The sequence below is a fragment of the Ascaphus truei genome, chromosome 11 (assembly GCF_040206685.1).
Source record: "Ascaphus truei isolate aAscTru1 chromosome 11, aAscTru1.hap1, whole genome shotgun sequence".
Classification (NCBI taxonomy): Eukaryota; Metazoa; Chordata; class Amphibia; order Anura; family Ascaphidae; genus Ascaphus; species Ascaphus truei.
The window spans coordinates 41,524,305-41,552,125 of record NC_134493.1 but is presented as its reverse complement, the minus strand read 5'-3'; the positions used below and the strand labels follow the sequence as shown (position 1 = coordinate 41,552,125).

The window sequence follows — 27,821 nt, the reverse complement described above, 5'->3', positions numbered from 1 at the left end:
TGCTGCCGCTCGGCGGCATCTGGTATAAATCGTAGCCTAATGGGTACCGAAGTGTTTGCGAAGATGCAGGCCTGCTACATTATAACACTATCTACAAGAGCTCAAACAGTGTTCCAGCAACCACGCATGGGCCCCTAGGTTTCGGGTCGGGTGGTATTAGGGAGAGACATTGGCATACACCCATGCAGCCACTTATGTGAAGTGTACTGTGCATGGTGGTAAATGATCCTCCCGTTTGTGGATTATATATATATATATATATCTATCTATATACATATTTAATATATATCCAATGTGTTTATTAAGGGCTGTGCTATAAATACGCCTGTGGTATTTACATTCCTGTGTTGTGTCTCAATTATCTGCTCAGTAAGAGAGAGTATGGGTCGTAATGGGGAGTGGGACTTGGGCCTGCAACTTAGTTAATAGACGTCAGACTTTAAGGATAATATGAGGGGGTTACATGCAGAAGACAGCGGCAAATGTGCTGCGGGTTTGCATCCCAGAGGTGGCTACATGGATACTAAGTATCATTGTATTCTGTTTTTTATATAAAGGTAACTGAGTAAATACAAGATGGGAAGAGAGAGTGAGACACACACGCAAAGCAATGATCAATAACGAGGAATAGCAGAGAGGGCGAGTAAGTGTGTTTGGTGAGAACGTCTAACTGACAGTGATGTGAGTTCACCCAATGTGAGTGCCACTCTATGGAAGATGTGGGTTTCACTCAGTAATATAAGGTGTGAATGTCACTCAGTGTTATGAGAGGTGTGCGTGATTAGTGATATGAGAAGTATGAGTGTCACTCAGTGATACAATAGGTCTGTGTCACTTAGTCATGTGAGTAGTGTATCACTCAGTGATGAGAGGTGCGAGTGCCACTCAGTGATACCAGAGGTATGAGTGTCGCTCATTGATGTGAGTGGTGTATCACTTAGTGATGTGAGTGGTATGAGTTGTGTGAGTGTCACTCAGTGTTAGGTCGTCTCACTATCAACGACTTCGTAGTCAGAATTATTTAATTACAGTATAAATCTTCTCATACTTGGGCCTGACATGAGAGTGTCAGCACTTTGGGACAAAGATGGACTGTGCCTGTACTGTGTAGTGCACTGTACTTCCTGCTAGCTTCATGTCACAATGAGTCTGGACGGATGCACAGTCTCACAGTGTGTGCTGGATGTGATTGCATCCAGTATTTGGGTTCAGTGATCTCAGAGGGAGCAGGACCTCTTGGGGCAGTGCATGCTGGCAGCACATTCTGTTACATTCGGACTCGGGTCTCAGAGGCCACCGCTCCCCATATTAGCACCAAGATGACTCCGAGTGGTACAGGACGCAGAATGTCAGCAAACCCAGCCTGACACAAACAAACTGTTTAGAAGCCAACATGGAAAGTAACGGCAGACAAGGACCATCTGGTCAATTCATTTGACCATTTCCCTTCCTGTGAAACCTTAAAAATGGCTAAATCTTAATCAGAGCCTCTTATCCAGAGGATGAAGTGAGGCCATCCTGAGGGGTACATAGTACAACAATGTTTTCGTGTGCAGCATAATATTAGTCATTAGGTAACCCCTGAGAGGTTAGAGCAGAGTATGTGTAACAAGCTGTGTTACCACCATTATTTCATGTTTTCTGGATTGCGAAGTTTGTGACTGAGAAGTTTGTGGTGGACACACCCCCGTACACACTGTATTTTTAGGACAAGCTTAAGGACAGTATGTGGGTGTCCCCTGCATATGAACAAGAACAAAGACATAGAAACAGACAAAGGCTCCGGGCGCTGATCCCGCAGGGATGCCGCATGAAAGAAACATTTGCATCGCAAAGAACAATTAGTAGACCAGAACTGAATAAAAGCAAGACATACAAGTGGAGGAGAAGCAAAGATGTCTTGTCACACAAGATGATTAATGTCACTAAATTCTGAATAACACCCTTGACACGTTCACCAGTTGGAGTTTTATCTGGGAACGTCTCCGGAGCATACTGACATTTCCTGATCCCCCTGAAATGTCACATTAGAAATAAGAGTTTTAGGTCGATCATTGGATATTTGCCTCTACCACAGGCCGTTACAGAATGTCACACACAGTGACACTAATCGGCCTATTGTCAGCTAGGCTTGAATGACGTTATCTTGTATGGGAGTCACAGAGGTGCTGTAGACAGGTACAACCTGTCACAGGTCCCAGTCATACAAAGAACAGACTAACACCTACACAGACAGATATGTAGACACGGTAAGAGGATACCCCAAATGTGCATCCGCACTGAAGGAGCGGCTCAATGAGTAAAGACGCTACTCTGAAAACAATGATGCAGAGTTGGAATCAGGGGAGCTTGGTTCAAACCCCGGTGTCAGCTCCTTGTGACCGTGGGCTAGTCACTATCTCCCTGTGCATCTGGCACCAAAAATAGATTGTAAGCTCCACGGGGCAGGGACTTGCACCTGCAAAAATATGCGCACACTGTCAGCACTGTAGAGGGAGGGGGAAATAAGTATAATCCTGACCCTTACTACTTAGCAGGATGGAGAGGTAATCACATGCAAACATCAGGTCAACAAGTAGAAAGTAACAGGACTGGCATGGGGAGTGGGTTAGGAGACAACTTAAAGGCCAGACACAGAGAGATACCGTATTGAATATTGAATTCTGATTATGGTTTATTTTTTGTTAAAGAGAGGGTACTATATTATCACATTACACTGCGGCAGAGGCGCTCTCTGCGAACGTTATCACTACACAATCGCACGATCACACAACACCTGGGTGTCATTTCCCCAGTGACTCTATAGCAGGGGTGGGCAAGTCCAGTCCTCAAGGGCCACCAACAGGTCAGGTTTTAAGGGTACCCCTGCTTCAGCACAAGTGGCTCAATCAGTGGCTCGGTCTTCGATTGAGTGACCTGTTGGTGGCCCTTGAGGACTAGAGTTGGCCACCCCTGATCTCGAGCATAATCAATTGATCCGCTCCCCCCCCCCTACTTCAGTTGGATTTAGAATATGAGTGCAGAACGTGAGCCCACCTTCTCATAAACTGGTTCAATGCAGTGAAATTGCTTCTAATTAAACCTGTGCGTTCAGCAACACTTGAGCGCACCATTACAGCGCACAAATCATTCGCTCAGTGAGGTGTCCTGGTCACCTGTCTGGGTGTTAATTGGGAAGGATTTCTGTTCCTTGGTCGGTGTCTATTTGGCAAAAACTGCTATAAACAGCATGAAAAGAACAAACTCTGCTGAATAATAATCCTCGCCCCCCCTTTCCCCCCCCCCCCCCCATTATTTCTGGGGTCACAAATAAAGGCGCTGCCCGGATTTGACCTACTCTTTCCCTTTCTGCCCTGGTTTTATGTCGCTCTCGATTAGTGTCCTGATGATGAATGAAGCAGCCCAGCTAAAACCTGGAGGGGAACGCATCCAAACCCCTCAGCAATTCAAAATGACCCACCCTGTATTAAACTATAAAATACTTTTCATTGTTGCACTAATCCCCCCCACCCCCTATACCAGATCAATGTCGCTGAGTAAATATCACCATTTCCAGCATGGTGCATTATTTTCGATGCTTCTGCTACGCGGTGATGTTTGTACATGAGCTGCTGGCGCCTGGTAGGGTGCATCTCCCTGCACGGCAGACAGCAATGATAAAAGGACCCTTGTGAGCACATTCCCATCCCTGACACGTCCCCCGACATGCTGACAGGTGAGACGCAGCATACATCTTTAACCCTTTCAGTGATAGAGGGACCAGCGACTCATCGCACTGAAAGAGCTCTAGCAGCAAGGCGGCTTTGAGAGGACACATTGTGTGCAGCAGGGGGTCGTCAACTCCAGTCCTCAAGGGCCGCCAACAGGTCAGGTTTTCAGGATATCCCTGCTTCAGCACAGAGGGCTCAATCAGTGGCTCAGTCAAAAACTGAGCCACTGATTGAGCCCCCTGTGCTGACGCAGGGACTGATTGAGCCATCTGTGCCAAAGGAGGGATATCTTGGAAACCTGGCCTGTTGGTGGCCCTTGGGGACTGGAGTTGGCCACTACTGGTGTAGATGTTTAGATCCCGGTTTACAGGGGGTATAACATCAAGGGCCATGTTTACTAAGTCATGCTCCACCATATAAAGAGTCCAGCAAAGAAAGACACCATTCAAATCAATGTATTACAGCAGGACACTGCATCGTTACAGGGGCCAGAGACCCTACAGGTTGCACGGATGTGATAGACAGACACCTCCAGGGACACGAGCGGCAGCTTGTATGGCAGAGATAACACTAATGGGCACAAAGAGATGCAGGAAACAGACATGACATAGATATGTGTCAGGAAGGGAGATGAGATAAACAGAGAGAGGTATGAAACCGATACATCGGGTGCAAAGCGTCCTCGTGTCAATGGGACATTTGATCAGACCCAGTTATGCTTGCTGCAGTGTCTCTCACATTGTTTATTCTATAGCAGGGGGGCTCAACTCCAGTCGTCAAGGCCCTCCCCCCCCCCCCAACAGGTCAGGTTTTCAGGATATCTCTGCTTCAGTTCAGATGGCTCAATCAGTCCCAGCTTCAGCACTGGTGGCTCAATCGGTCCCAGCTTCAGCACAGGTAGCTAAACCGGTCCCAGCTTCAGCACAGGTGGCTCAATTGGTCCCGGTTTCAGCACCAGTGGCTCAATCGGCCCCTGCTTCAGCACAGGTGGCTCAGAGGCTCAGTCTTTGACTGAGCCACGTGTGCTGAAGCTGGGATATCCTAAAAACCTGACCTGTTGGGGGGGAGGGAGAGGCTTGAGGACGGGAGTTGGGCACCCCTGATCTATATCACACTGGAGATATTTGCTTGTAGTTTTGAGAGTGATTTTGTTTTTTTTTTGCTGCCAAGTGATTAAAGGAGAATTGTAGAGAGAACTGAATATTCAAATGATTTTTTTGGTATTAAAAACATAGATTGTGAGGTTTGTAGAGCAATGCATCACTGGTCACGTCTTGTTTAGAGAGTGTGCTATATGCTGTGTGAATATTAATAGCAGTAGAATACTCAACCCCTCACAGGTATCCAAACCACAGGCATTGGGAGCTCCTATCATTTGCTTCCATTGATTGACTCTTCGCTGCCAGGACGCAATGATCTGCGGGATCTGAATGAACTAAATGTAGAGAGCAGAGTGTGAGAAAAGCCCCTCGTCGATTTACATCAAGGCTGGCCAACTCCAGTCCGCAAGGACCACCAACAGGCCAGGTTTTAAGGATATACCTACTGCAGTGGCTCAGTCATTGTCATTGCGCCACCTGTGCTGAAGCAGGGATATCCCTAATACCTCGCCTGTTGGTGGCCCTTGAAGACTGGAGTTGGCCAGCCCTTATTTAGATGTTCCCCTCCTACAGGTTTCACTGACTGGTGCTGCAAACAGGACAGGGTTTCTCGCCCCACATTAGTGTTATATGTAAAGGAGAATAATGCAGCACATAATTGATTCATCTGGGCGCCTTGGCCAGTCCTGGTTTAATTTCTACCAAGGTATATTTCCTTAGGGATAAAAGCTCCTCTAATGAATGAGAGTAGGGAAACCAGTCCTGACTGGGGGGGGGGGGGGGGGGTCTGCTCATCTGGCTCTAGGAAGTCCCATTGCATTGAGTTACATTATTCATCCAAGACTGGTAAACACCTGGGGGATTCACTTGTCAATTCAGTCATGATACAGTTAATCACTTCGATCATGTTCTGTAACCCCATGTGTACAGGACACCCCCTTAAACATCGGCACGGTGGTGGGATATGTTAATGCCCTGTCCTATTTGTAGCCAATGTGGATCATTAAAGCAGCACTCCTGCTTTGATTTTATTTATATAGGTTTGAAGCAAGGGGTCTCCGGAGCTGAACTACATTAATTTGAGCTCCGGGGACCCCCTGCTTCCCGAGAAACTGACCTCCATAGGGGGTGCCGGTAGCAGCTCCAGCTGGGCTAGTTGGGGCTATCATAATGGCGGTTTAAATGTCCCCGCATCACGCGGGCCAATAGGAAGCCATGATGTCATCCCTTGCAGCTTCCTATTGGCCCACGTGATCGGGACATTTAAATTGCAAAGCTGCTACCGGCACCCCCTACGGAAGTAAGTATCTCGGGAAGCAGGGGGTTCCCGGAGCTGAAATTAATGCGGTTCAGCTCCGGAGACCCCCTGCTTCTCACCTAGGGGAAACCTCATCTGATTACATCACAAGCAGAACTACAACTCCCAGCATCCCATTCTGCTACAAAAAAAAGAGATGAGAAATAATTCCAGGACCTGGGACAGCTCTGCTATTCAGTTGCAGAGAAAGGTAATAAAGTCTGCTGTGAAGCATAGAATCTCTAAACTCGATTCAAATGAATAAGCTCAAAGCTTCCCTGACGTAGAGAAGCAGATTCACAGCACATGGAGAAGGGAACTCTGACTACTGCATGCAGAGAAATACATGTGTATTAAACGCCACTGCAGTTGGACGAACCTGTAATCTACACAATGAGAATTTTGTCTATAAATCATAACACCAAATAGACAAAGCTACTAGTATGCTATAGCACAGGGGCACTCAAATCCAGTCCCCTAGACCCCCAGGTCAAGTTTTAAGGATATCCCTGCTTCAGCACAGGTCCCAGCTCCAGCACAGGTGACTCAACCAGTCCCTGCTTCAATACTTGGCCTAATCAGTCTTCGACTGGGCCTCTGATTGAGCCACCTGTGCTGAAGCTGGGATAGCCTGAAAACCTGACCTGTTGGGGCTCTTGAGTGGCTGGAGTTGAGCACCCCTGATATAGAAGGTACGCAATGTCTGGCTGCACCCGTGCCAGCAATGTGCCACCTCATCCCAGAATAAAATGCCAGCTTCCCCAAGGGCCGGATATATCATTGGAATGGGATACTTAGAACGCTGACCTGTCTGAATCTGACCTTGGAGCCTCTGTCCATATTAGATGAGAGGCGTCAGCCAGTTTTGGGTCGCACTGGATTAATCCGTCCCAGACACCTGGGCTCAGCATACTGTCCTGTACTCAATTTCTAGAGGGGGTTAGGGGTAGGAGAGGGGTTTGCCCTCTCTGACACATCCATCTGCTCTGCAGCGTGCATGACTGCAACACGCACAGAGAGGTATCCAGAACACGCTCAGGTATGTAGGGCTACTCACACACGCTTAAGGGAAGAGTATCTCTGAAGTGGGACATTCTTGTTACACTGCAATAAGAGATAAGCATTGCAGGCACCTCTGCCCACAAGGCGGATAAACACATATAAAAAGTAACCATGTGAGGGGTGTGACAGAATTCAGGGAGAAGCACCTCACCCCCCTCATTGTATCTTGTTTAGGAATCAGACACGGAGATGGCACAGTAACAGTAATTTGTAATAAACAGGGGCCGACTGGTGAATAACTGGTGCTGTTCCTTTAAAGCAATGAAGATGCTCACTGAACGTACTCAGAACATAGCTGTTACATTGTTGCTATGTAAACACTGTTAAATTGATACTTTGCAAGCAGCTGGGTGCTGCCTCACTTCCTGCCAGTGTGGGCACCCCAATGCCAGCTTTGCCTGCCTGAGCTTTTCACACTTCTCGCCTCCCCTTCCCTTGAATACATCTGCAGGACGCATTGTTCTCCTTAGCTGCTGTGAACACATTGATATGTTGTCAGTATGTCCCTGCAGTTTGTAGGCATCGTGCATTGGCTGATCTGTCCGGTGTTTGTAAGCTTTTGCGACATCACCCAAGCGGGAATGAGTTCGGAGAGCACATGTATGTGTCCCACGTGTGTCTAAACTCAGAGGTTCCAGAATAACACGCACACACTCGTAGCTAATATTGCATGTGCATGTCCACCCCATGACTAGCTTGTGTGGTGAAGAGGAAAGAGGTTGAGAGTTTGGGGTGCATCAATGCTGGGAGGGGGTGAGGGGAAGGCATGTTTCCTGGGTGACCCCCTCCTTTACATGCCGACATCAACATGTAATACCAATATGGAGGCTAAAATCTCTCATTTTCCTATTGCAGATCATCTCACTAGATTCGACTGGTAACGGAGTCCTACCAACGGTGACATATTGGAGTTCCTTCCCTTGGTAAAAGCCCCCTGAGGGCTGGCCCCCTCCCATGCGTCCAGGGATGAGTACAAGTAGAATTAACCCTTACAGCATTGTGTCCTCTGATGAGGAGGGACTGAGGCTGACCACCATGCCAGGGGTCAATGGCTTTGGCAACGGGAAAATTCACACGAGAAGGAAATGCAGAAACCGGTTTGTGAAGAAGAACGGACAGTGTAATGTTCAGTTCACCAACATGGACGACAAGTCCCAACGGTACATCGCAGACATGTTCACCACATGCGTAGACATCCGCTGGAGGTACATGCTACTCATTTTCTCAATGGCGTTCCTGGTATCGTGGCTACTCTTTGGGTTTATCTTTTGGCTCATCGCTCTGGTACATGGAGACTTAGAAAACCCAACAGGGGATATAGATTTTAAGCCTTGCGTTGTCCAAGTCAACGGCTTCATTGCCGCTTTTCTGTTCTCCATTGAAACGCAAACGACTATTGGTTATGGTTTCCGTTGCGTGACTGAGGAGTGTCCGATAGCAGTTTTTATGGTGGTGTTTCAGTCCATCGTGGGCTGTATTATAGACTCCTTTATGATCGGTGCTATAATGGCAAAGATGGCCCGGCCCAAAAAAAGGGCCCAGACCTTACTTTTCAGCCATACTGCGGTGATAGCCATGAGAGACGGGAAGCTCAGCTTGATGTGGAGAGTTGGGAATCTTAGGAAAAGCCACATAGTGGAGGCTCATGTGAGGGCCCAGCTCATAAAGCCTAGAATCACTGAGGAAGGTGAATATATACCCCTCGACCAAATAGATATAAACGTTGGGTTTGATAAAGGATTGGACCGTATTTTCTTGGTCTCCCCCATCACGATTCTTCATGAGATTGATGAGGAGAGTCCTCTCTTTGGGATTAGCAAACAAGACATAGAGTCATCTGACTTTGAGATTGTGGTCATACTGGAGGGGATGGTGGAAGCCACAGCCATGACCACCCAGGCTCGGAGCTCCTACTTAGCGAATGAAATCCTGTGGGGTCACCGGTTCGAGCCTGTCCTCTTCCAGGAGAGAAACCAGTATAAAGTGGACTATTCTCACTTCCACAAAACCTACGAGGTTCCATCTACTCCCCGCTGCAGTGCCAAGGACCTGGTGGAGAACAAATTCATAATTCCCAACACCAACTCTTTCTGCTACGAGAACGAGTTGGCCTTTATGAGCCGTGATGAGGACGATGATAGCAGAGTTATGGATGATATAAGCCCAGACAGCAGACATGAATTTGACAGGCTTCAGGCAACTATAGGACTGGATCAGCAGTCATATAGAAGGGAGTCTGAAATATGACCGTGGTATAGCTACTTTATTTTCCTTTTGTTTCAATTCTCCTCTTCACCCTCTCTAACACATGCAGAACAATGCAAGTGCCATAGAAATGTCTAAGAGTGAATATAGTTTTTAATAATAACATTCTGCAATAATCACAGGGTCTGGGAATGCTAAGGCCAACAGGTCATATAATACGCTAGTGTCAATGGACGTGTTTTTTCTAGATAATTGAGATCTCATCCTGCATGTTATTACACACGGTTTGGCGCGTCGTTTCAGTATATTGTATGGCAAAAGAGCAGGAAAGTATTTTCAATATAACAGGAGAAGCACAAAGATTGCAAAGGAACAAATGCAATTTTGAGGGCAAAATGCGCGAATCAAGCGTTTGTTGCACCAGATACACAGCGACGCTATTAGGGGGCTCAGGTCGGTCAGTTTTCTTTAGGAAACTTTTCCGAAAAATATTTTTTTTTTTAAAAACATGTTTTTTTTTTACCTGAAACGTTGAGCACAAATCTTCTTCGAGGAATAAAATGGGTCCACCATTCCCACATTTTGAAGAGGTGAATGTAGAACTTTTAGCCAGATACAGTAGTCAGACCTCATATACGATGGGAAGGGAACTGCCCGACTGAATACTCAAAACTCTCATGGAATAATCTAAAATGTAATGAAATATGATGGGAAAACGTTAGATGGATCCTCTCACCGTGTGTATATGAAGAGAACCATCCAGAAATGATGAGCCTAGATTTAAACATCATTAATTTGTCATCATTAAAGGAGCTATTCATGCGCCTTTTTTTAAAATGATTGTTTAAACCGGGGTGCCGGTGTCCCGCGTCGCGCAGGCCAATAGGAAGCCGCGCCCGATGATGTCACGGGAGCTTTGAAACTCCGCCATTACGTGATCCCTGCCAGCCGAGCGTCTACCGGCATCTCCTATGGAGGTATCTCCTGAAACAGGGGGTCCCTAGAGATGAAATTAATGGGGTTCAGCTCTGTAGACCCCCCCCCCCCTGCTTCAATCCTATGTTAAAAAAAATTGGCTGCTTGGATTGCCTCTTTAATCAAATATCCCACTAAGATCCTAATTCAGCTGATGCACCAATTCATTTTCATTTGACCAGTTACAGACTTTTAAGTCTATGCCAAGCGCACTTTGGTTTAATAAACAGAGATACAGGTACCAATGAGCCGCTGCTGTGACCCCACAGATTAATACGTCAGTGTGTATGGGTTGAGGTGTTCTTGCCTAAACACAAATGATCTGCCAGTTGCCCGGCACTGGCTCTCGTACATCTTTGGTAAACACAGTTGATCTCTGGCTGCAGCGAGCTGCATGTTTTAGTTTGAAGTCAGCAGGTCTATACTTGTGTCCTGTCTGTAATACCAGAGATGAGAAACATTCATAGCACCTTAAGCTTGTAATCATCAGAGCAGATGGACAGGGCCCTGTTTTAGTCGATGCAATCGGGATGGGAGGCTGAGGGTGTCAACACGAGGAATAGTTTCTAAATACCAGGCAAAGAGGTTCATGTCTTCAATCAGCTCTATCCAATCTTTAGATAAGTGGGGTAAATTATCAGACAAATTCTGCTGCTACCCAAAGACACAGCATCAAATAACCCCAGAGGGTTCAGTGACAATTTTCCTTTTGCACATCTGACTCAGTTTGCTGTACCAGTTTTGCAGTAGGAACCTTGCTAAATAAGCATCACAGTACCAGACTTACATGTCTCACACACCGATGTCCAGTATTAGTCATAATGTCATTTTCTGACCCTGGAGCCCCAAATCTCACTCATTTGGACCCTTGGTTCTTGAGAGTTGTAATCAACCATCCTCCTCACAGACACCGAGTTACCATGCAGAGCAGTACTGGAAACAGCACGATGGTTATCACTGCCAGGTGCCTTTACTCCTAAAGGGTGAGATTTGGGGACTATTTAGGGCAGAGCAAGGAGTGCAGGAAAATGCTTGTCCAACTGGAGCAGAATAAGAAACATTTGGATACCATTTCCCACGTAGGGGCTAATACAACAAAGAGCAAAGGGGCAGTTTGCTTCATTTTTTTAAACCGGAAAATACTTATTGACGACCCCTAATATGCATAATAAAGTCACAGTGGGAAGGTGCCCAACTCTCACCTATCTGATTTCCTAAAAAATGCACATTTCAGTCCAAATTGTCTGTGAAAGATCTGTGCAGGGAATTGTGTATCCAATGTCAAGTAAAGATTGAAAGTAGCAGCTCCCTGCTGGTAAGAAGGCACCTCGTGCGTGGGATCCCCAGCGATGCCCCTATACTATAACATGCAGATGAAACACTATATATATATAAAAAAAGGGACAGATTAAATGTGTTTGAAATTCAATGTCGGGCTCCACCCAGTGGTGAGTGGCAGGTGCATAAGTGTCAGGGAGCTAAGGCACCTGTTAGAAGCAATAAGGTGTAATTGTCATTTCTGATTGGTCATTGACACAGAAAATAGAAATTTCTGATTGGTCAGTGTTAGATGGGATAGACATTTCTGATTGGCCAGGGCCACATAGGATAGACACTTCCCATTGGTCAGTGTCAGATGGGATGGACATTTCTGATTGGCCAGTGTCACATGGATAAACATTGGCTGCAATAGAGCCAGTATGTAGCAGGCTTATACAGTTTAACCCCTCACTTCCAGCAGGACTGCAGAGCTATAGTCAGCTACAAACAATATGTTGATATCTGGACATATAAATGTTTTACATGTTTAACCATTTGCTGTTTGTTAGTTTCCTGGCGCACAAGTTTCTGTCCCCGCCTCTTGCTGCTTCTGGCCCTGCAGGAGGTTAATATTGCTAACGCAGGAAGACACAGCGATATCCTGATATTGACATTAGAGATGGGTGGAAGTGTCACAATCCGTTTCCCAGAATTTCCCGGGCTTTCCATTCAAAATCCGTTCCGCGGTGTAAAATCCGTTGCCGGATTGTGCCAGTTTCAATCCGGACGGATTAATCCAAAACCTCCATCGGACGCAATCCGGACGGATTTTTAAGAATTCAATCTGCGGATTCCTCAATCCGTTCTTTGAATGTTACAAAAAAAAAAAAAAAGAAGTCAGACCACGGATTATTAACCCGCCACGTGGTTTGTCAGTGATAGAAAAAGAAAGAAAAAAAGGCGGATCGCCCTTTTTGAGACTGATCTGTGGACCAAAAGGAACCGGCCAATCCAAAGCGGGTCCAAATCCATCAAAAAGATTTCACCCATCTGTACCATAGAGCACTTTCTGTTGCAATTTTGCACAAAGACTGGAAGAGTTTAACATCTATGTTGCTTCTGTGTTTAGACTCAGAGGGTCATTCACCAAAGTCAGAGGAGCGCAATTGGAGCCGTTTTTTTTTTTTTAACCCTTCCACTGCCAGAGGGACAGGCGACTCATTGCTGCGCAATGTCTTGTTAGGCCACCCTAGCCGCGAAGGGGTTAAACAGTACTGCTTTATCCTTACACAACGCTGTCTGTGTACACAGTTCTGCGCAATATAAAAAAAACAAAGGTACAAACTCAGGGTTGTTTGGCAGAGAGGGAAATAAAGATGGCAGCCATGATGCAGGTCTGCACCTGAATGAAGGGCTTCTTCCTCTCCGTACACAGGGATGTGAAGGCAGTATAGTAAGAGAGGCTTCTTCCTGCCAGAGGGCTCTGCAGCACATTACTGAGTAGGGGGTTGGCTACGGCCTGAGATAGAGTAACATCGCTGGGTCCTGGGCACTTTGGGTATGATGTACCCTAACCCTACAGGAGTGGCCAACTCCAGTCCTCAAGGGCCACTAACAGCCAAGGTTTTCTGGATATCCCTGCTTCAAGCACAGGTGGCTCAATCAGTGGCTCAGTTGGGGCCACCAAAATGTCAAGTTTTCAGGATATCCCTGCTTCAGCATAGATGGCTCAATTAGTGGATCATTGCCACGGATTGCACCACCTGTGCTGAAGCAGGGATATCCTGAGAACCTGACCTGTTGGTGGCCCTTGAGGACTGGAGTTGGCCACCCCTACCCTACAGAAAACGCCACAGCAGACCATACTACATACTGTCTATACTATCTAAACCTACTGTAACCATTTTACTGCCAGAGAGGTCAGCAACACGTTGCCCTGCAGTCAGGAGTTAGGTTACCATCAGACCACTTACACCAGCTTCGAAGCCACTTTTCGACTTTTCATTGCGTCTTCCAGACACCCTCCTCCTTTTGTCCTCCCCCCCCCCCACTCCCTCCCCCTCCCACTCCCTCCCCCCCCAACAGTCGCAGCTGGCTACTCCCACAATGCCCTGGGAAATAATTGATTCACAGGTGCCGACGTCCGGATAAAAATAGCCGTCATTCGCTTGACATTTCTGCCACGTCCGGTCGCCGTGGCCCCCGTGTCCGCTGGTGACACCGCTGAGCGTCTCACACCAGCGCCGCGCCACGTGAGATCAATTACTCGCATAACACTGCTGCGATGGCGGTTTGTGCGAGCGGATCCTCCCGTACTGTTCCCTTTCAGGGAAAGTATCGGGAAGCTTTGCTGCCGCCGCCGCTCACCACAAATATAAAGATACATTTATTAAATCATAAGATACAAACAATAAAAAAAATGAGAGCGACGTTTCAAGCCAAACAGCCCTTTCTCGCGCTTTTTTGGCTTGAAACGTCGCTCTCATTTTTTTATTGTTTGTATCTTATGATTTAATAAATGTATATTTATCTTTTTCTAACCCTGGAGCATCGTGGACTATATATATATATATATGTATATATATGTCACCAGATTTTCTCTAAACCAGTGTGGGATTTCACAGTGACAGGCTAAATCATTAGAGGGTCACAGATACAACCATGTTGGACCTAAATCTGTAATAAATTGCATAATATGGCCTTGTACCGCTGCTGAGATTCCAATACTCCGCAATGTCCTTCTTTGCGTTGCATTAAATAGATCCGTTCTGCGCAGCTTGCTGCTTGTCTCCCCGGGGCTCGCGCCACCCTCCGTGCGCTCTGCTTATTGGGCGTTGTTATACCGTTTTAACCCTGTCCTGTTCTGTGCAGCTGGGAACAGGGGATAGGTTTTTCTTGGGTGTTTGTGTGAGCATTTACACCAGGGGTGGCCAACTCCAGTCCGGTGTTAGGGATATCCCTGCTTCAGCATAGGTGGCTCAATCAATCCCAGCTTCAGCACCGGTGGCTCAACCAGTCTCAGCTTCAGCACAGGGGGCTCAATCAGTGGCCCAGTCTTCGACTGAACCACTGATTGAGCCCCCTGTGCTGAAGCAGGGATATCCTTAAAACCTGCCTGTTGGTGGCCCTTGAGGACTGGAGTTGGCCACCTGTAGGACGGCTGCCCCGTGTCCTCAGCCTGCACTGTGGTACCTCTGGGATGCTCAGAGCTGGTCTCTCACACAGTAACCATGGTAACCGATATGCTGCTCATAGTCGGGTGTTCCATCCTTGCAGAGGCTGCATGCCTGCAGGTTACGATAGCCCGGCTCAGGCAGCATCGTGTTGACTGTAGGATATAGTGTTATAATATGAGCCAATAAGATATACTGCATTATGAGGCATTGTGAGATTATACTTGGATACAGTTTATGGAGCCTCACAGTGAAATAATGAAGTATTCAGTATTATTCACCAAGCATCATGAAGTCACAGCATCCACTGATAGCAAACACAGCCCAGCGAGATGTGAGCGAGTTCAGAATCATATACATATATACTGTATATTCAAGGTCATTAGCCACCCGCACATTGACGCTCACCCAGCAAAGTCACTAAATGTGTATTTTACTTATATAATGATGCTCCCCTCGGGTTACTTTTTGAGGCCTATATCTGGAAGGCTATAACGTGCACTACGACATTGCGCCGTTTAGTAAATCTGACCCTATAGAAGTTTTATTATAAAATCATCTCCCTCTCATTTTCACCCCCCCCCCCCTTCACATATCCGCAACCCCCATAATCTAGTCTGGCCCTGTGAAAGGTGTAGGATTTCACACTTCAGGGAATGAAGAGATGGGGAGCCCTGCAGGTTCCTCCAAAATCATCATTTATTATCTATAATAAAAAGTATTTAAAGAATTGATCTAATCATCTGTTGCATTATAATGTGATATCTATCATACAGGAGATGTAATTAACCAGCTCCAGGGATTGTACCTTTAGAACAGGGGGGCTCAACTCCAGCCCTCAAGACCGCCCCCAACAGGTCAGGTTCTCAAGATATCCCAGCTTCAGCACAGGTGGCTCAATCTGACTGAGCCTCTGATTGAGCCACCTGTGTTGAAGCAGGGACTGATTGAGCCAGCTGTGTGGATGCAGGGATATCCTGAGAACCTGGCCTGTTGGTGGCCCTTGAGGACTGAAGTTGCCTACCCCTACCCTAGACAGAGCTTCTGCTTTCTGCATCACTTACGTATGCAGCCTTTAGTCCAACCATCGGTGTGCTATCCATCACACGTGTCACACGCATGTGACCTTGTCACTGGGGCCACAAGTGCAGGACTTCTTCAGGCCCCGCTGACATGTAAGGGGTATAAAAGGAATTCTTATAACGAGAGATTCTAACGATGGGAATCTTTTGCTGGCCAATGGAAAAGCACGTTCATTTTCTCTGGAGACCATGGTTTCGAATCAGGGGTCTCCAAACTCAGTCCTCAAGAGCCCCCAACAGGCCAGCTTTTCAGGATATCCCTGCTTCAGCACAGGTGGCTCAATCAATGGCTCAATTGAAGACTGAGCCACTGATTGAGCCACCTGTGCTAAAGCAGGGATATCCTTAAAACCTGGCCTGTTGGTGGCTCTTGGGGACTGAGTTTGTAGACCCCTGGTTTAGATTGTCTCAGAAACAACAGAACCACTTAGCTTCCATAGCAGCTTTACCAAGCGGATCTCCCCCGGAAAGTAAGAGGGATTAAAGTGGGGTGGAAATTAATAAAAAAATGTCAGTAGTTCCAGCCCCCCACTTATTTATTTATAAAGGGGACAAAATCGCATTGGATTCAACTTACTGACTTAATTAGCATTACTGTTTGTGTCGCGCTCTGGAAATTAACACAGCCAGGTAAGGATCGTGACTGAGTATGACTATACGCTTCTAATAGCTTCCAATACTGGGACCCCCCCCACACACACACAATAATACCAGCTGCAGACCCTCGCTGCTGAACTCCTCATCACCTCCCAACCCCAACATTTAATTGTAATATGTTGCTGCTTTGCTGCGTGAGGCAGGAGCTGTATAAAGATACTCGGCATTGTTGTAGAAAGATACTCGGTATTGGTGTATAAAAATAATCTGTACTGGTATCTAAAAAGATACTTAGTATGGGTGTATAAAGATACTTATTTTGGTCTATACAGATACTTGGTACTGATGTATACAGATACTTGGTACTGGTGTATAAAGATGCTTGTCATTGGTGTGTAAACTTACTCGGTTCTGGTGTATAAAGATACTCAGGACTGGTGTATAAAGATTCTCAGGATTGGAGCATAAAGATATGCAGTCAGTATTTGTGTATAAAGATACTCAGTGCTGGTGTTTAAAGCCCCTGCAAGACTGGGGAGAGGGGTTATTTTCTTCATTTTAAATGATACCCGCAGATCTTACATAGTTACATAGTTACATAGTTACATAGTAGATGAGGTTGAATAAAGACATAGGTCCATCAAGTTCAACCTATGCTAAATTTAGACAACAGATACTTTATTCTATATCTATACTTATTGATCCAGAGGAAGGCAAACAAAAAACCCTATTAAGGGGAAAAATAAATTCCTTCCTGACTCCAAGAATTGGCAATCGGATGAATCCCTGGATCAACATCCTTCCCATGTATACTAATTTGGTATATCCCTGTATACCTTTCCCATCTAAAAAGATGTCCAAAACAAAAGATGGTTTTTTTTAACAAATCTATTGTATCTGCCATCACAGATCAGTTCACACGGACATGGTTTACACGCAAATGTGGAATAAGTATTGTGCAGCTCTGTACAATGAATTATTCCTCCCCTGCTGCTTACCTTCTGCACCTTTTCATTGTTCCAGGCTGCTTCAGATTACACCAAGGGCTGGGTAACGTCAGTCCTCATGTGCCACCAACAGGCCAGGGTTTCACGATATCTCTGCTTCAGCACAGGCGACTCAATCAGTGGCTCAGTCTGATTGAGCCACCTGTGCTGAAGCAGGGATATCCTGAAACCCCAACCTGTTGGTGGTCCCTGAGGACTGGAGTTGCCTACCCCTGGATTATAATATATATATATTTAACCCCTGCACTGCTGTAGGCACTTGCAATGTAATGCTGCACAATGCATTGCTGAACCCCCGGCAGAGCAGAAGGGCTGATACAAAGTTAGGTTATTTTTTAATACTGTAGGTTGATAGAACTGTTTATTTTTTTAATATAACTCGAAATAGTAGTGAAGTTTGGGGTGGGGGAATTCAGTCCCCGGGTAATGGGACATGCTCAGCTCAAGCACATTTCCCATGGCAGTGAAAGAGTTAAAGCCCGTGGCTTTGTGGGCCTGGCCCTGAGAGGGTAACGGGGGTCATGTTTTATTACACCTTGCATAAATCCAATTTGCGTAATTAAAAACCAAAGGATTATTACTGTTGTTGTCATGTTGTCCCTTTGCTGATAAGGGTATGCTTAATACCACTATATGTACACAGATGCGTCTTTTTATTCCTGTCTTTATCATTCATGCTTCTGTGAAGTTGCATTGCCTGAAATATACAGTGATCCCGAGTATGACGGAATATTTCAACGGACTAAACCTTTATTCTAATGTAACCCCTTCCATGCCAGAGGGGGCTGCAGTGCATGGCAAAGCTGCTCCTCTTTAGTCGTGAGGGAGTTATATACCGGAGACCTTAAACACATTATTGGAGTTCCCTAAAAGTGCCCGCCCCGGATATGCTCTGAAACTTTAAACCCAGGAGGGCCAACCTTTTCTTCAGGCATGCCACTTTTCAGGCACACATTTTTGGGTGGGCCACGGTCCTACTGCACCCCCCCCCCTCCCCCACTCAATTCAACCCCTCTTCCTCTCACTCAATCCCTCAACACACACACACACACACACACACACACACACACACACACACACACACACACACACACACACACACACACACACACACACACACACACACACACACACACACACACTTCCCCTCCCCCCATCACTCCTCCCCCCATCACTCCTCCCTCCCCCCCCTCACTCCTCCCCCCCCCCCCCTCATCACTCCTCCCTCCCCCCATCACTCCTCCCTCCCCTCCATCACTCCTCCCTCCCCCCCCCACTCAATTCAACCCCTCTTCCTCTCACTCAATCCCTCAACACACATACACACACACACACACACACACTTCCCCTCCCCCCATCACTCCTCCCCCCCATCACTCCTCCTTCCCCCCCCTCACTCCTCCTTCCCCCCCCTCACTCCTCCCTCCCCCCCCCTCATCACTCCTCCCTCCCCCCTATCACTCCTCCCTCCCCTCCATCACTCCTCCCTCCCCCCCCATCACTCCTCCCTCCCCCCCCATCACTCCTCCCTCCCCCCTCCATCACCCCCCCTCATCACTCCCCCCCATCACTCCTCCCTCCCTCCCCCATCACTCCTCCCTCCCCCCCATCACTCCTCCCTCCCCCCCATCACTCCTCCCTCCCCCCCCCATCACTCCTCCCTCCCCCCCCCATCACTCCTCCCTCCCCCCCATCACTCCTCCCTCCCTCCCCCATCACTCCTCCCTCCCTCCCCCATCACTCCTCCCTCCCCCCATCACTCCTTCCTCCCCCCCATCACTCCTTCCTCCCCCCCATCACTCCTCCCTCCCCCCCCATCACTCCTCCCTCCCCCCCCCCATCACTCCTCCCTCCCCCCCCATCACTCCTCCCTCCCCCCTCATCACTCCTCCCTCCCCCCCATCACTCCTCCCTCCCCCCCCATCACTCCTCCCTCCCCCCCCATCACTCCTCCCTCCCCCCCCATCACTCCTCCCTCCCCCCCCCATCACTCCTCCCTCCCCCCCCATCACTCCTCCCTCAATCCCCTTCCCCCTCGCTAATTAAACGTCCGCCCATGGGGACCCACGGTGGAGGGGGTCTTGGGCTCCGCGGGCGGATGCGGAAGTTGGGCCCACCCTTCGACGCCGGCTGGGTGGGGGCGGATGAGGTATGGACGCAGGGATGGACTCGGGCCTTTACAAATACTGTGTGTCACAGGTTGGCCGCTCCTGCCTTTAACCTCTAGAGCTGCCCCTCCCCTCGGATATAAATGTGTGATAGGCGCAGTGAGGACACCGAGAGGTTAAAGCCTCTCTCCTGCATTTCTTAACTCAGAACTTGTTCATTAACCTTTCACTGTCCGAGCTGCCTGACCGCACAGCGCTGCTGACCCAGCCAGGCCTTGTATTCGCTTCTAGGAATAAGCGGCCTCTACAGACGTACCCCTGCTCACTCCCCCGTTCCCCCCCTCCCCCGTTCCCCTGCTCCCCCCCTCCCCCAGTTTATTCATTGTTTCAAAAGACACATTATTGTCCTCGCTCTTGTCACTAATTTGTGTTTTTCACACACTTTCTTGCAGCTGCAGAAAGCCGAGGGATTTCTTCCACTTTTGTTTGTTTTACGGGCGTTTTATTTTAATGGACATTTATTATATCAATAATAAAATAAATTGTAATATTATGCTGGGTGTGCTTGCAAACATTATTTTTCCAGGGGGGGGGGGGTGGGAGAGGGGGGAAAGAGGGGGGGTTCTTTGGCTATTGAGGGGACGTTTGGAGGGTCGCTGAGAAGAAGCAGAGAGGGAAGTTCATAAAAAATAATGTCCCCCCCCCCATAGATCAGATAAAGTGAACGACCGCTGGCGAGAGGGGACCTCGTAAATGACAATCCTGCTTCAAACTGAACTATGAAAGCAGCAATCCAAGTGGGCGATTTATTTTCCTCAAATTATTTGTTTTTTTTTAACATAGGTTTGAAGCTGGGGGGCCGCCGGAGCAGATCCCCATTAATTTCAGCTCCGGGGACCCCCTGCTTCCAGAGATACTGACCTCCCCGTAGGGGCTGCCGGTATCTCCTGCAAGTTTCACGCTCCAGCGTCACGTGGCGCAATAAGGAAGCCGCACCGGATGACATCACGGCTTCTTATTGGCTCGCAGGGAGCGGGAGCTTTGAAACACAGCCATTACGTGAACCCTTCGAGCGGAGCGGCTACTGGAACCCGCTTCGGAGGTCTGTATCTCCGGGAGCAGGGGGTCCCCGAAGCTGAAATGAATGGGGTTAAACTGTGGAGACCTCCTGCTTCACATCTATGTTAAAAAAAATAAGTAAAACAATCACAGAAAAAATTCTCTGCTTGGGCTGTCTCTTTAGCATCTCTTCCAAAACAGTCAAGGAACCGTGAGCTAAAAGGACCCAGAGCTGGATACCCCATAAGCATTTATCTGTGACAGACAGACAGACGAAACAAAGGAGAGAGAGAGAGGAAGAGAGACAGACACAACAAGAGAGAAACAAAGGAGGGAGAGGAAGAGAGAAACACACAACAAGAGAGAAACAAAGGAGAGAGAGGAAGAGAGAGAGACAGACACAACAAGAGAGAAACAAAGGAGAGAGAGGAAGGGAGAGAGAGGAAGAGAGAGAGACACAACAAGAGAGAAACAAAGGAGAGAGAGGAAGAGAGAGAGACAGACACAACAAGAGAGAAACAAAGGAGAGAGAGGAAGGGAGAGAGAGGAAGAGAGAGAGACACAACAAGAGAGAAACAAAGGAGAGAGAGGAAGAGAGAGAGACAGACACAACAAGAGAGAAACAAAGGAGAGAGAGGAAGAGAGAGAGAGAGGAAGAGAGAGAGACACAACAAGAGAGAAACAAAGGAGAGCGAGGAAGAGAGAGAGACACAACAAGAGAGAAACAAAGGAGAGAGAGGAAGAGAGAGAGACACAACAAGAGAGAAACAAAGGAGAGAGAGGAAGAGAGAGAGAGACAGACACAACAAGAGAGAAACAAAGTAGAGGGTTTGAAGAAGATAAAACAAAAATTGAGACTGACCCCAAATTCAGTGAGTCCGACAGAAAATCAGTTTGCCGTCCCATTGATGTTGCATACAGAAATTCAGGGGGTTTCATTTCTACGCCGCACAGGACAATTATTTCACTAACTTTCTGTACAGCAACGCAGCTCCATTACATTAGGGTGTCCAGGTATCCCATATAATATATGGAATTGTTCCTTATTTCAGTGACTTCTCCTGGGAAGGTCGGTCGGGACGCATCATTGTCCCGTATTTTACCGCCTTGACGTGAAATGCCTGAACTTAATATGACTTTGCATATCATAAGTGATTTGTTATACGTATGTAACATGAGATTATTGCCTTCTACCAATAAAAACAAAGTTATTAATAAGAGAAGAGTAAAATGCGCACAGTCCCAATAAAGTCCCTTAGGGCCTCATGCAGAGAGCAGCGCTATTTAAAATTGGAGAGGGGAATAAAAAGTAGCTTTAATGGAGAGTTTTATTCTCCATATGCAGAAATGGGCGAAATCCGCTATTTTAGCATTACTGCATGTGGAGAATTGTAAATGAGGAGATGCGCGCAGCTGAAAGGGAAGAAAAAAAAATCGCGCATTTTTTTTTCCCCCTATAGCCGGCGAGCTCCTGCTTCTTGCCAACTTTAGTTGGCGGAGAAAATTGAAGAAAATCGCGCCAAAAACAGCCGCTAGATGGCGAGCGCGCCTTTCTGAATTCGGATATTTTTCAGACTGGCGAGATGTAGTTTCTCGCCAGCCGCGCGGCGAGATTTTCAAATAGAAAAAAAAAAATGGCGCGTTTTTCCTTCCTCTCCATTTTCAGCTGTTTTTTGCGCGATTTTCTCCGGAAAATGGCGAGATTTTAAATAGCGCTGCTCTCTGCATGAGGCCCTTAGTACTCAAAGCTGGTGGTATCCCTCTGCTGCTTCCACTCTCCCGTGATCAGCGGGGTTAAACCGGAACATGTATGTAAAAAAAAAAGGAAGCGCAAAAAAGGAAAAGCACACAATCAGTCAAATATAATGAACATATGACGCGAAACGCGTAGAGGTGACGCCATCACGCAGCGGAGAGCAGACGTGACGACGAGAGCTCAGCCAGCTGCGGTCATTCCCAAGCCTTGCACGGGGTGCGGCCTCTACCATATGTGAGCTGTGTAACATCTAGCATTATCCCTGGACGGATTCTCTTTTCCATCTATTTACCTGTGGGTTTTGGTAATGGGAACCCCGCACCACTAGTGCCTTGGCTCTGAGGACATTTGAGTCTATATGGACTATTTTTTAATTATGTGAGTTTTTATTAAGTCAATATATAAAAGTGTTCATTATATTTGACTGAGTGTGCGCTTTTCCTTTTTTGCGCTTCCTTTGTTTTTAATATAAATATAATATATTTTTAATATAAAAATGACTGCAATGAAATCTGTCCTAAAAACGTAACGGATTTCTGCGTGAGTGTAATAGTTCCCTTTTCCGATAGATTATCAAATAATAAAGTTAGGAGACGCCCTAGTCATCTCATAATACCGTGCCCCCCGCCCCTATAAGTGTTACTTCTTCTTCTGCCGCTATCTCGTTAGATCAGCGCGCGTCTCTCCCCGCCCGGCCGAGCGCAGAGAGGATAAAAACCAAAGCGGGAGGCACCGTTCAGCGTGAAACATTTGCAAATCATTCATCATGACGTCGCACTTCCGTACTGGATTTTGGCATCACGCGTTATAAATACGTCTCTATACTAACCCCATTGCCGGCATTGAAGGGGTTAAACGCCTACCGCTACAACACTGTCCTATTAAAATAAGCAGAGTGGAATCCCTGAGCAGAAGAGCTTGCACTCTGTCCGTCCCTCCGCAGTGCGTGCAGCTACACACACAGGAGAACCTTTCTCTTTTTTTTTTTAAGGACCAACTAAATCTTGCTGGAGAAATGCACGAGAACTTTAATTGAGATGAAATGACTTCAGCTGCCAGTTTGCAGAGAAATGAGATTAGTAATTAGCCTGCGGGGAGTGAGACTTTTGTGCCATCAAGCAGGGAAATGTTCTATTTCTGATCTCCCGGCACAGGCACAAAATGCCACTCAAATTAGGGACAAAAAGGAAGTCTTCCCATTGTCTGGGAACACGCACACCTGCGAGTGTGCCACGTACTTACACGGGGTGTCGTAATACCCGCCCAGACTTAACCCTTTCAGTCTTTGTGGAATTGCAGAGTGGCATGGACCCCCCGATATGAAGGGGTTAAAAGGGTGTACTCTGCAGAGGCACAGGGTGGGCACAGGGTGGGCACAGGGTGGGTACAGGGGGTAGAAAGTTCCCTTCGCCGCACCACTCCCTGGTCTGTTTCAGTTCTTTTGGGATTTCTCAAATCAGTTCTTTTTTTGCTATTAGAAGGTGGGAAAGAAGAACTCATTCAGTGCTAAGATACGTGTCACACACACACTGCAGCTGTCCCCTGGTTAGGTCAGCTTCTGAGCCCGTATTTACTGCTGTAACTCCCGGCCCCGGCTGTACATGGGGTCACATCAGATTAGTCCATAAAGTAAATGCTCAGTCTCTCAGCCATATGGCTGCTGTGGGCTAAGGGGGGGCCGAAACGTGGTTAAGTGGGGGCCGGGGTGTGGTTAAGTGGGGGGGGCCAGGGTGTGGTTAAGTGAGGAGGCCAGGGGGTGGCTAGGGGGGGGGCCCGGGGTGTAGCTAGGTGGGGACCTGGGGCGTGGCTAGATGGGGGCCCGGGGCATGGCTTGATGGAGGCCCGGGGCTTGGCTAGGTGGGGTCCCGTGCGTGGCTAGGTGAGGGCCTGGGGCGTGGCTAGATGGGGGCCCGGGGCATGGCTTGATGGAGGCCCGGGGCTTGGCTAGGTGGGGTCCCGTGCGTGGCTAGGTGGGGGGCCAGGGCATGGCTAGGTTGGGGGCCAGGGCATGGCTAGGTGGGGGGCCGGGGCATGGCTAGGTTGGGGGCCGGGGCATGGCAAGGTGGGGGGCCGGGGCATGGCTAGGTGGGGGGCCGGGGCATGGCTCGGTGGGGGGCCGGGGCATGGCTCGGTGGGGGGCTGGGGGGGTGGATGAAAGTGTAGCATAGAAATGGGCGCCAGGAACATTTATAAAATAAAGTGTTTATTGAACATCCGTCCAGAAACAAGTGACATAGACATTCACAACAGAATACACGTGGCAAAGTATAATCACCTTAGGGGAAAATCCTTTGGTAGGTTCCGGTCCTATACAGAGGACGTACTTGGCTTAATTACCCATTGTATAAGGATTTGGTGGAATAGCTTGTACAGAGAAGAACATTTCGGTGGGGCCGATTCAATACGAGTACCGGTTGCTGTGAGGGCAAACTTATGAGACTGAACAGCGATGCCTCCTTCCCCTGCAAACATAGTCTTCCTGATCCTTTAACAGACACTGGCTAATGATCAGAGCAAGTTACTAAACTGGAAAACAATACACAGTGACATAGACATAACTAGCTGCAGACAAGACACAAACTTGTACTGTATACAGGGCTTACATTGAGGACCCCAGTCAGAACTCTGAAGAACCTGCTTCTAGATCAAAGGGTGGAACTATTTATACCCTTACACTGACATTATACATCACACGGTAGCAAGGGGAGGGGTGAAACCTGAGTGAGCCCACCCAGTTAACCCCTTAAGGCAATTAACCCCTTATGGAAACCAGTAGCCATCCAAGAGGGGGCTACACTACGCAGAGCTCTGTTCATGTAACTGTACTGTAAGGCGTCCTCCGGTTCCAGAATATGTCCAATGCCAGAGAACCGCTTTGTAAATATGGGTCCCCAGGGAGAGCTCTCAGCGTCACACTGCAGAGCCACCTGTCCCCAGATTAAAGGGACAGTGTCAGGCACCACTGGTTATAAAGGAGAATGCCATTTTTAACATCCCACCTGTGTCATACACAGCATGATCACGTGTGTGTTGTGCTCGACCCCTGACCCGAGCTGTGTCCTGTCAGTGACCCGTCCTCGGCTCCTCACACCCAGCTGAGAAAGCAAAGCGTTGGCACTGGAAGCTCGCCCCTCCCAGCTCTGCGCACTGCAGCTGTTAGCAATACGGTGTGTCCCCTTGTGTCCACACTGCAACTGAAACTGGTTCAATACAATGTTCCAGAGCGAAACAAATCTCTCACAGAAGGCGTGGCAGAACCCGTAGGTGTTTATCACTATATGTGCCTCACAGCCCCTACTTCTACCTTCAATCTTCATTATTGCAATGTAACTAATATAATAACATCCTGTACTGTGCTTGTTTGACCTCTGCTACTGTCCTTCCCACGTCGGGACACTGTACAGCTCTCTGATAGGACCACACATATACAGTATACACACGTTTTGTATTATAGATACATAAAAACGTATACATGCACATATATATATGCTATATATCATATATAAACACACACATTATATATTATATATACATAAACATGTACACACACTTACACGGTCTATATATCTATATCCCTCCTTACCTGGCTCTAAAGAAGGTCACGTCAGGTTAGTTATGTGCCCTGGCAGTGCTTAGTCTCTCAGGCCGGCACAGGGAGCTGGGTAGAGCCACTTGACGTCGTGCAGCCATGTTGATGGGAGTTGTAGGGGGAGATGCCGGGAGATGACGTCGCCGCCGAAGGTAAGAGAAATAAATATATAAAAAAGATAAATATTAAAAAAAAAATATTTCCGGGTTAGCCTTCAACAGAAGGCGGCAACCCTGATCCCACCCAATATAGGGGGGGCACATGACTTAAGTACGCATTGACATGCAGGGAGTGGAGGCAGCTTGCAGGGAGATTAGGATGCAGGGAGAGCCCGCTGGATGAGCAGGTTCAATGTGAGCACAGGCTACAGTGTCGGCAACACTAAGAAGACATATATATATAACAACTAAAAAGATCACTTGTGAGCACATGCACATGTCATAGACAGGCCTGCCACCCTGCCTTTCACCATTATCAGCTAGCTTACAGTGCTCCCACAGCAGCAAGGGATTCTGGGAAATGACATGCAAATGAGCACACTGCAGAGGAGCTGACACAATGCACAGGAGCAGTAACGCCCGGATAAGACCCGCGTTGCCGACCCCATCTCCGCAGTATGCCTGCTCTGCTGAGCTCTGTCCCGCAGTGAATGGGTAACGCCTGCCTGTGCACACGCTGCGCAGAAACACTGCCAGGCACCGGATTTCAGCTGTGTATTTACACTGGGGTCAGCACCTGCTGCCTCTGACACTGACCCAGCGCAAATAAACACAGGCTGCTCTGTTACACGCAGCGGACATGAACCCTTCACCGCTGGACACGGCTCTGCTGACCACGGAGATCAGAGTAATGGCGTGTGAACCGTACAGAACAGGGAGCAACCTGTATCTGTGTAATATGCAGAGCAATGTGTAGTGTACAGAGCAGTATGTAATAGGCAGTGCAGTGCGTAATGTGCAGAGCAGAGTGTAATATTCAGAGTAATGTGTAATATGCAGAGTAATGTGTAATATGCAGAGCAGTGTGTAATGTGCAGAGCAGGGCATATCTACAACACGCACAATGTATATATCACAGGCAGAAACAGCAGGGGAGGGGAGCGGGTATTTATGCGCCTCCTGTCTGCAAAACTGAGACCAGCAATAATTGCTCCCGATTTATATAAAAAAAAGAATCTCCTATTCGTTTTAGCGGGATATGGACCAGGTAACACATTACTCAGTAACGGGGATATGGGCCATGTAACACATTACTCAGTAACAGGATATGGACCAGGTAACACATTACTCAGTAACAGGGATATGGACCAGGTAACACATTACTCAGTAACGGGATATGGACCAGGTAACACATTACTCAGTAACAGGGATATGGACCAGGTAACACATTACTCAGTAACAGGGATATGGACCAGGTAACACATTACTCAGTAACAGGGATATGGACCAGGTAACACATTTCTCAATAACGGGGATATGGACCAGGTAACACATTACTCAGTAACAGGGATATGGACCAGGTAACACATTACTCAGTAACAGGGATATGGACCAGGTAACACATTACTCAGTAACAGGATATGGACCAGGTAACACATTACTCAGTAACAGGGATATGGACCAGGTAACACATTACTCAGTAACGGGATATGGACCAGGTAACACATTACTCAGTAACAGGGATATGGACCAGGTAACACATTACTCAGTAACAGGGATATGGACCAGGTAACACATTACTCAGTAACAGGGATATGGACAAGGTAACACATTACTCAGTAACAGGGATATGGACAAGGTAACACATTACTCAGTAACAGGGATATGGACAAGGTAACACAT

At 47.6% G+C, this 27,821-nt stretch overlaps 1 protein-coding gene across 2 annotated transcripts in view; it reads left to right on the top strand.

The window, feature by feature from the left end:
• Positions 1 to 20,093, top strand: part of LOC142463288 (ATP-sensitive inward rectifier potassium channel 12) — a 33,831-nt gene extending 13,738 nt beyond the window's left edge. The window contains exons 2-3 of one of the 2 annotated variants that reach the window (XM_075565829.1): positions 8,025 to 9,421; positions 20,029 to 20,093. In XM_075565829.1, the coding sequence (XP_075421944.1) occupies positions 8,124 to 9,416 (1,293 nt within the window). In that variant the 5' untranslated portion in view covers positions 8,025 to 8,123 and the 3' untranslated portion in view covers positions 9,417 to 9,421; positions 20,029 to 20,093. Of the gene's footprint in view, positions 1 to 8,024; positions 14,016 to 20,028 lie in introns of those variants that run through there. The other variant, XM_075565828.1, reaches the window with a different exon arrangement.
• The last annotated feature ends 7,728 nt before the right edge of the window (positions 20,094 to 27,821 follow it).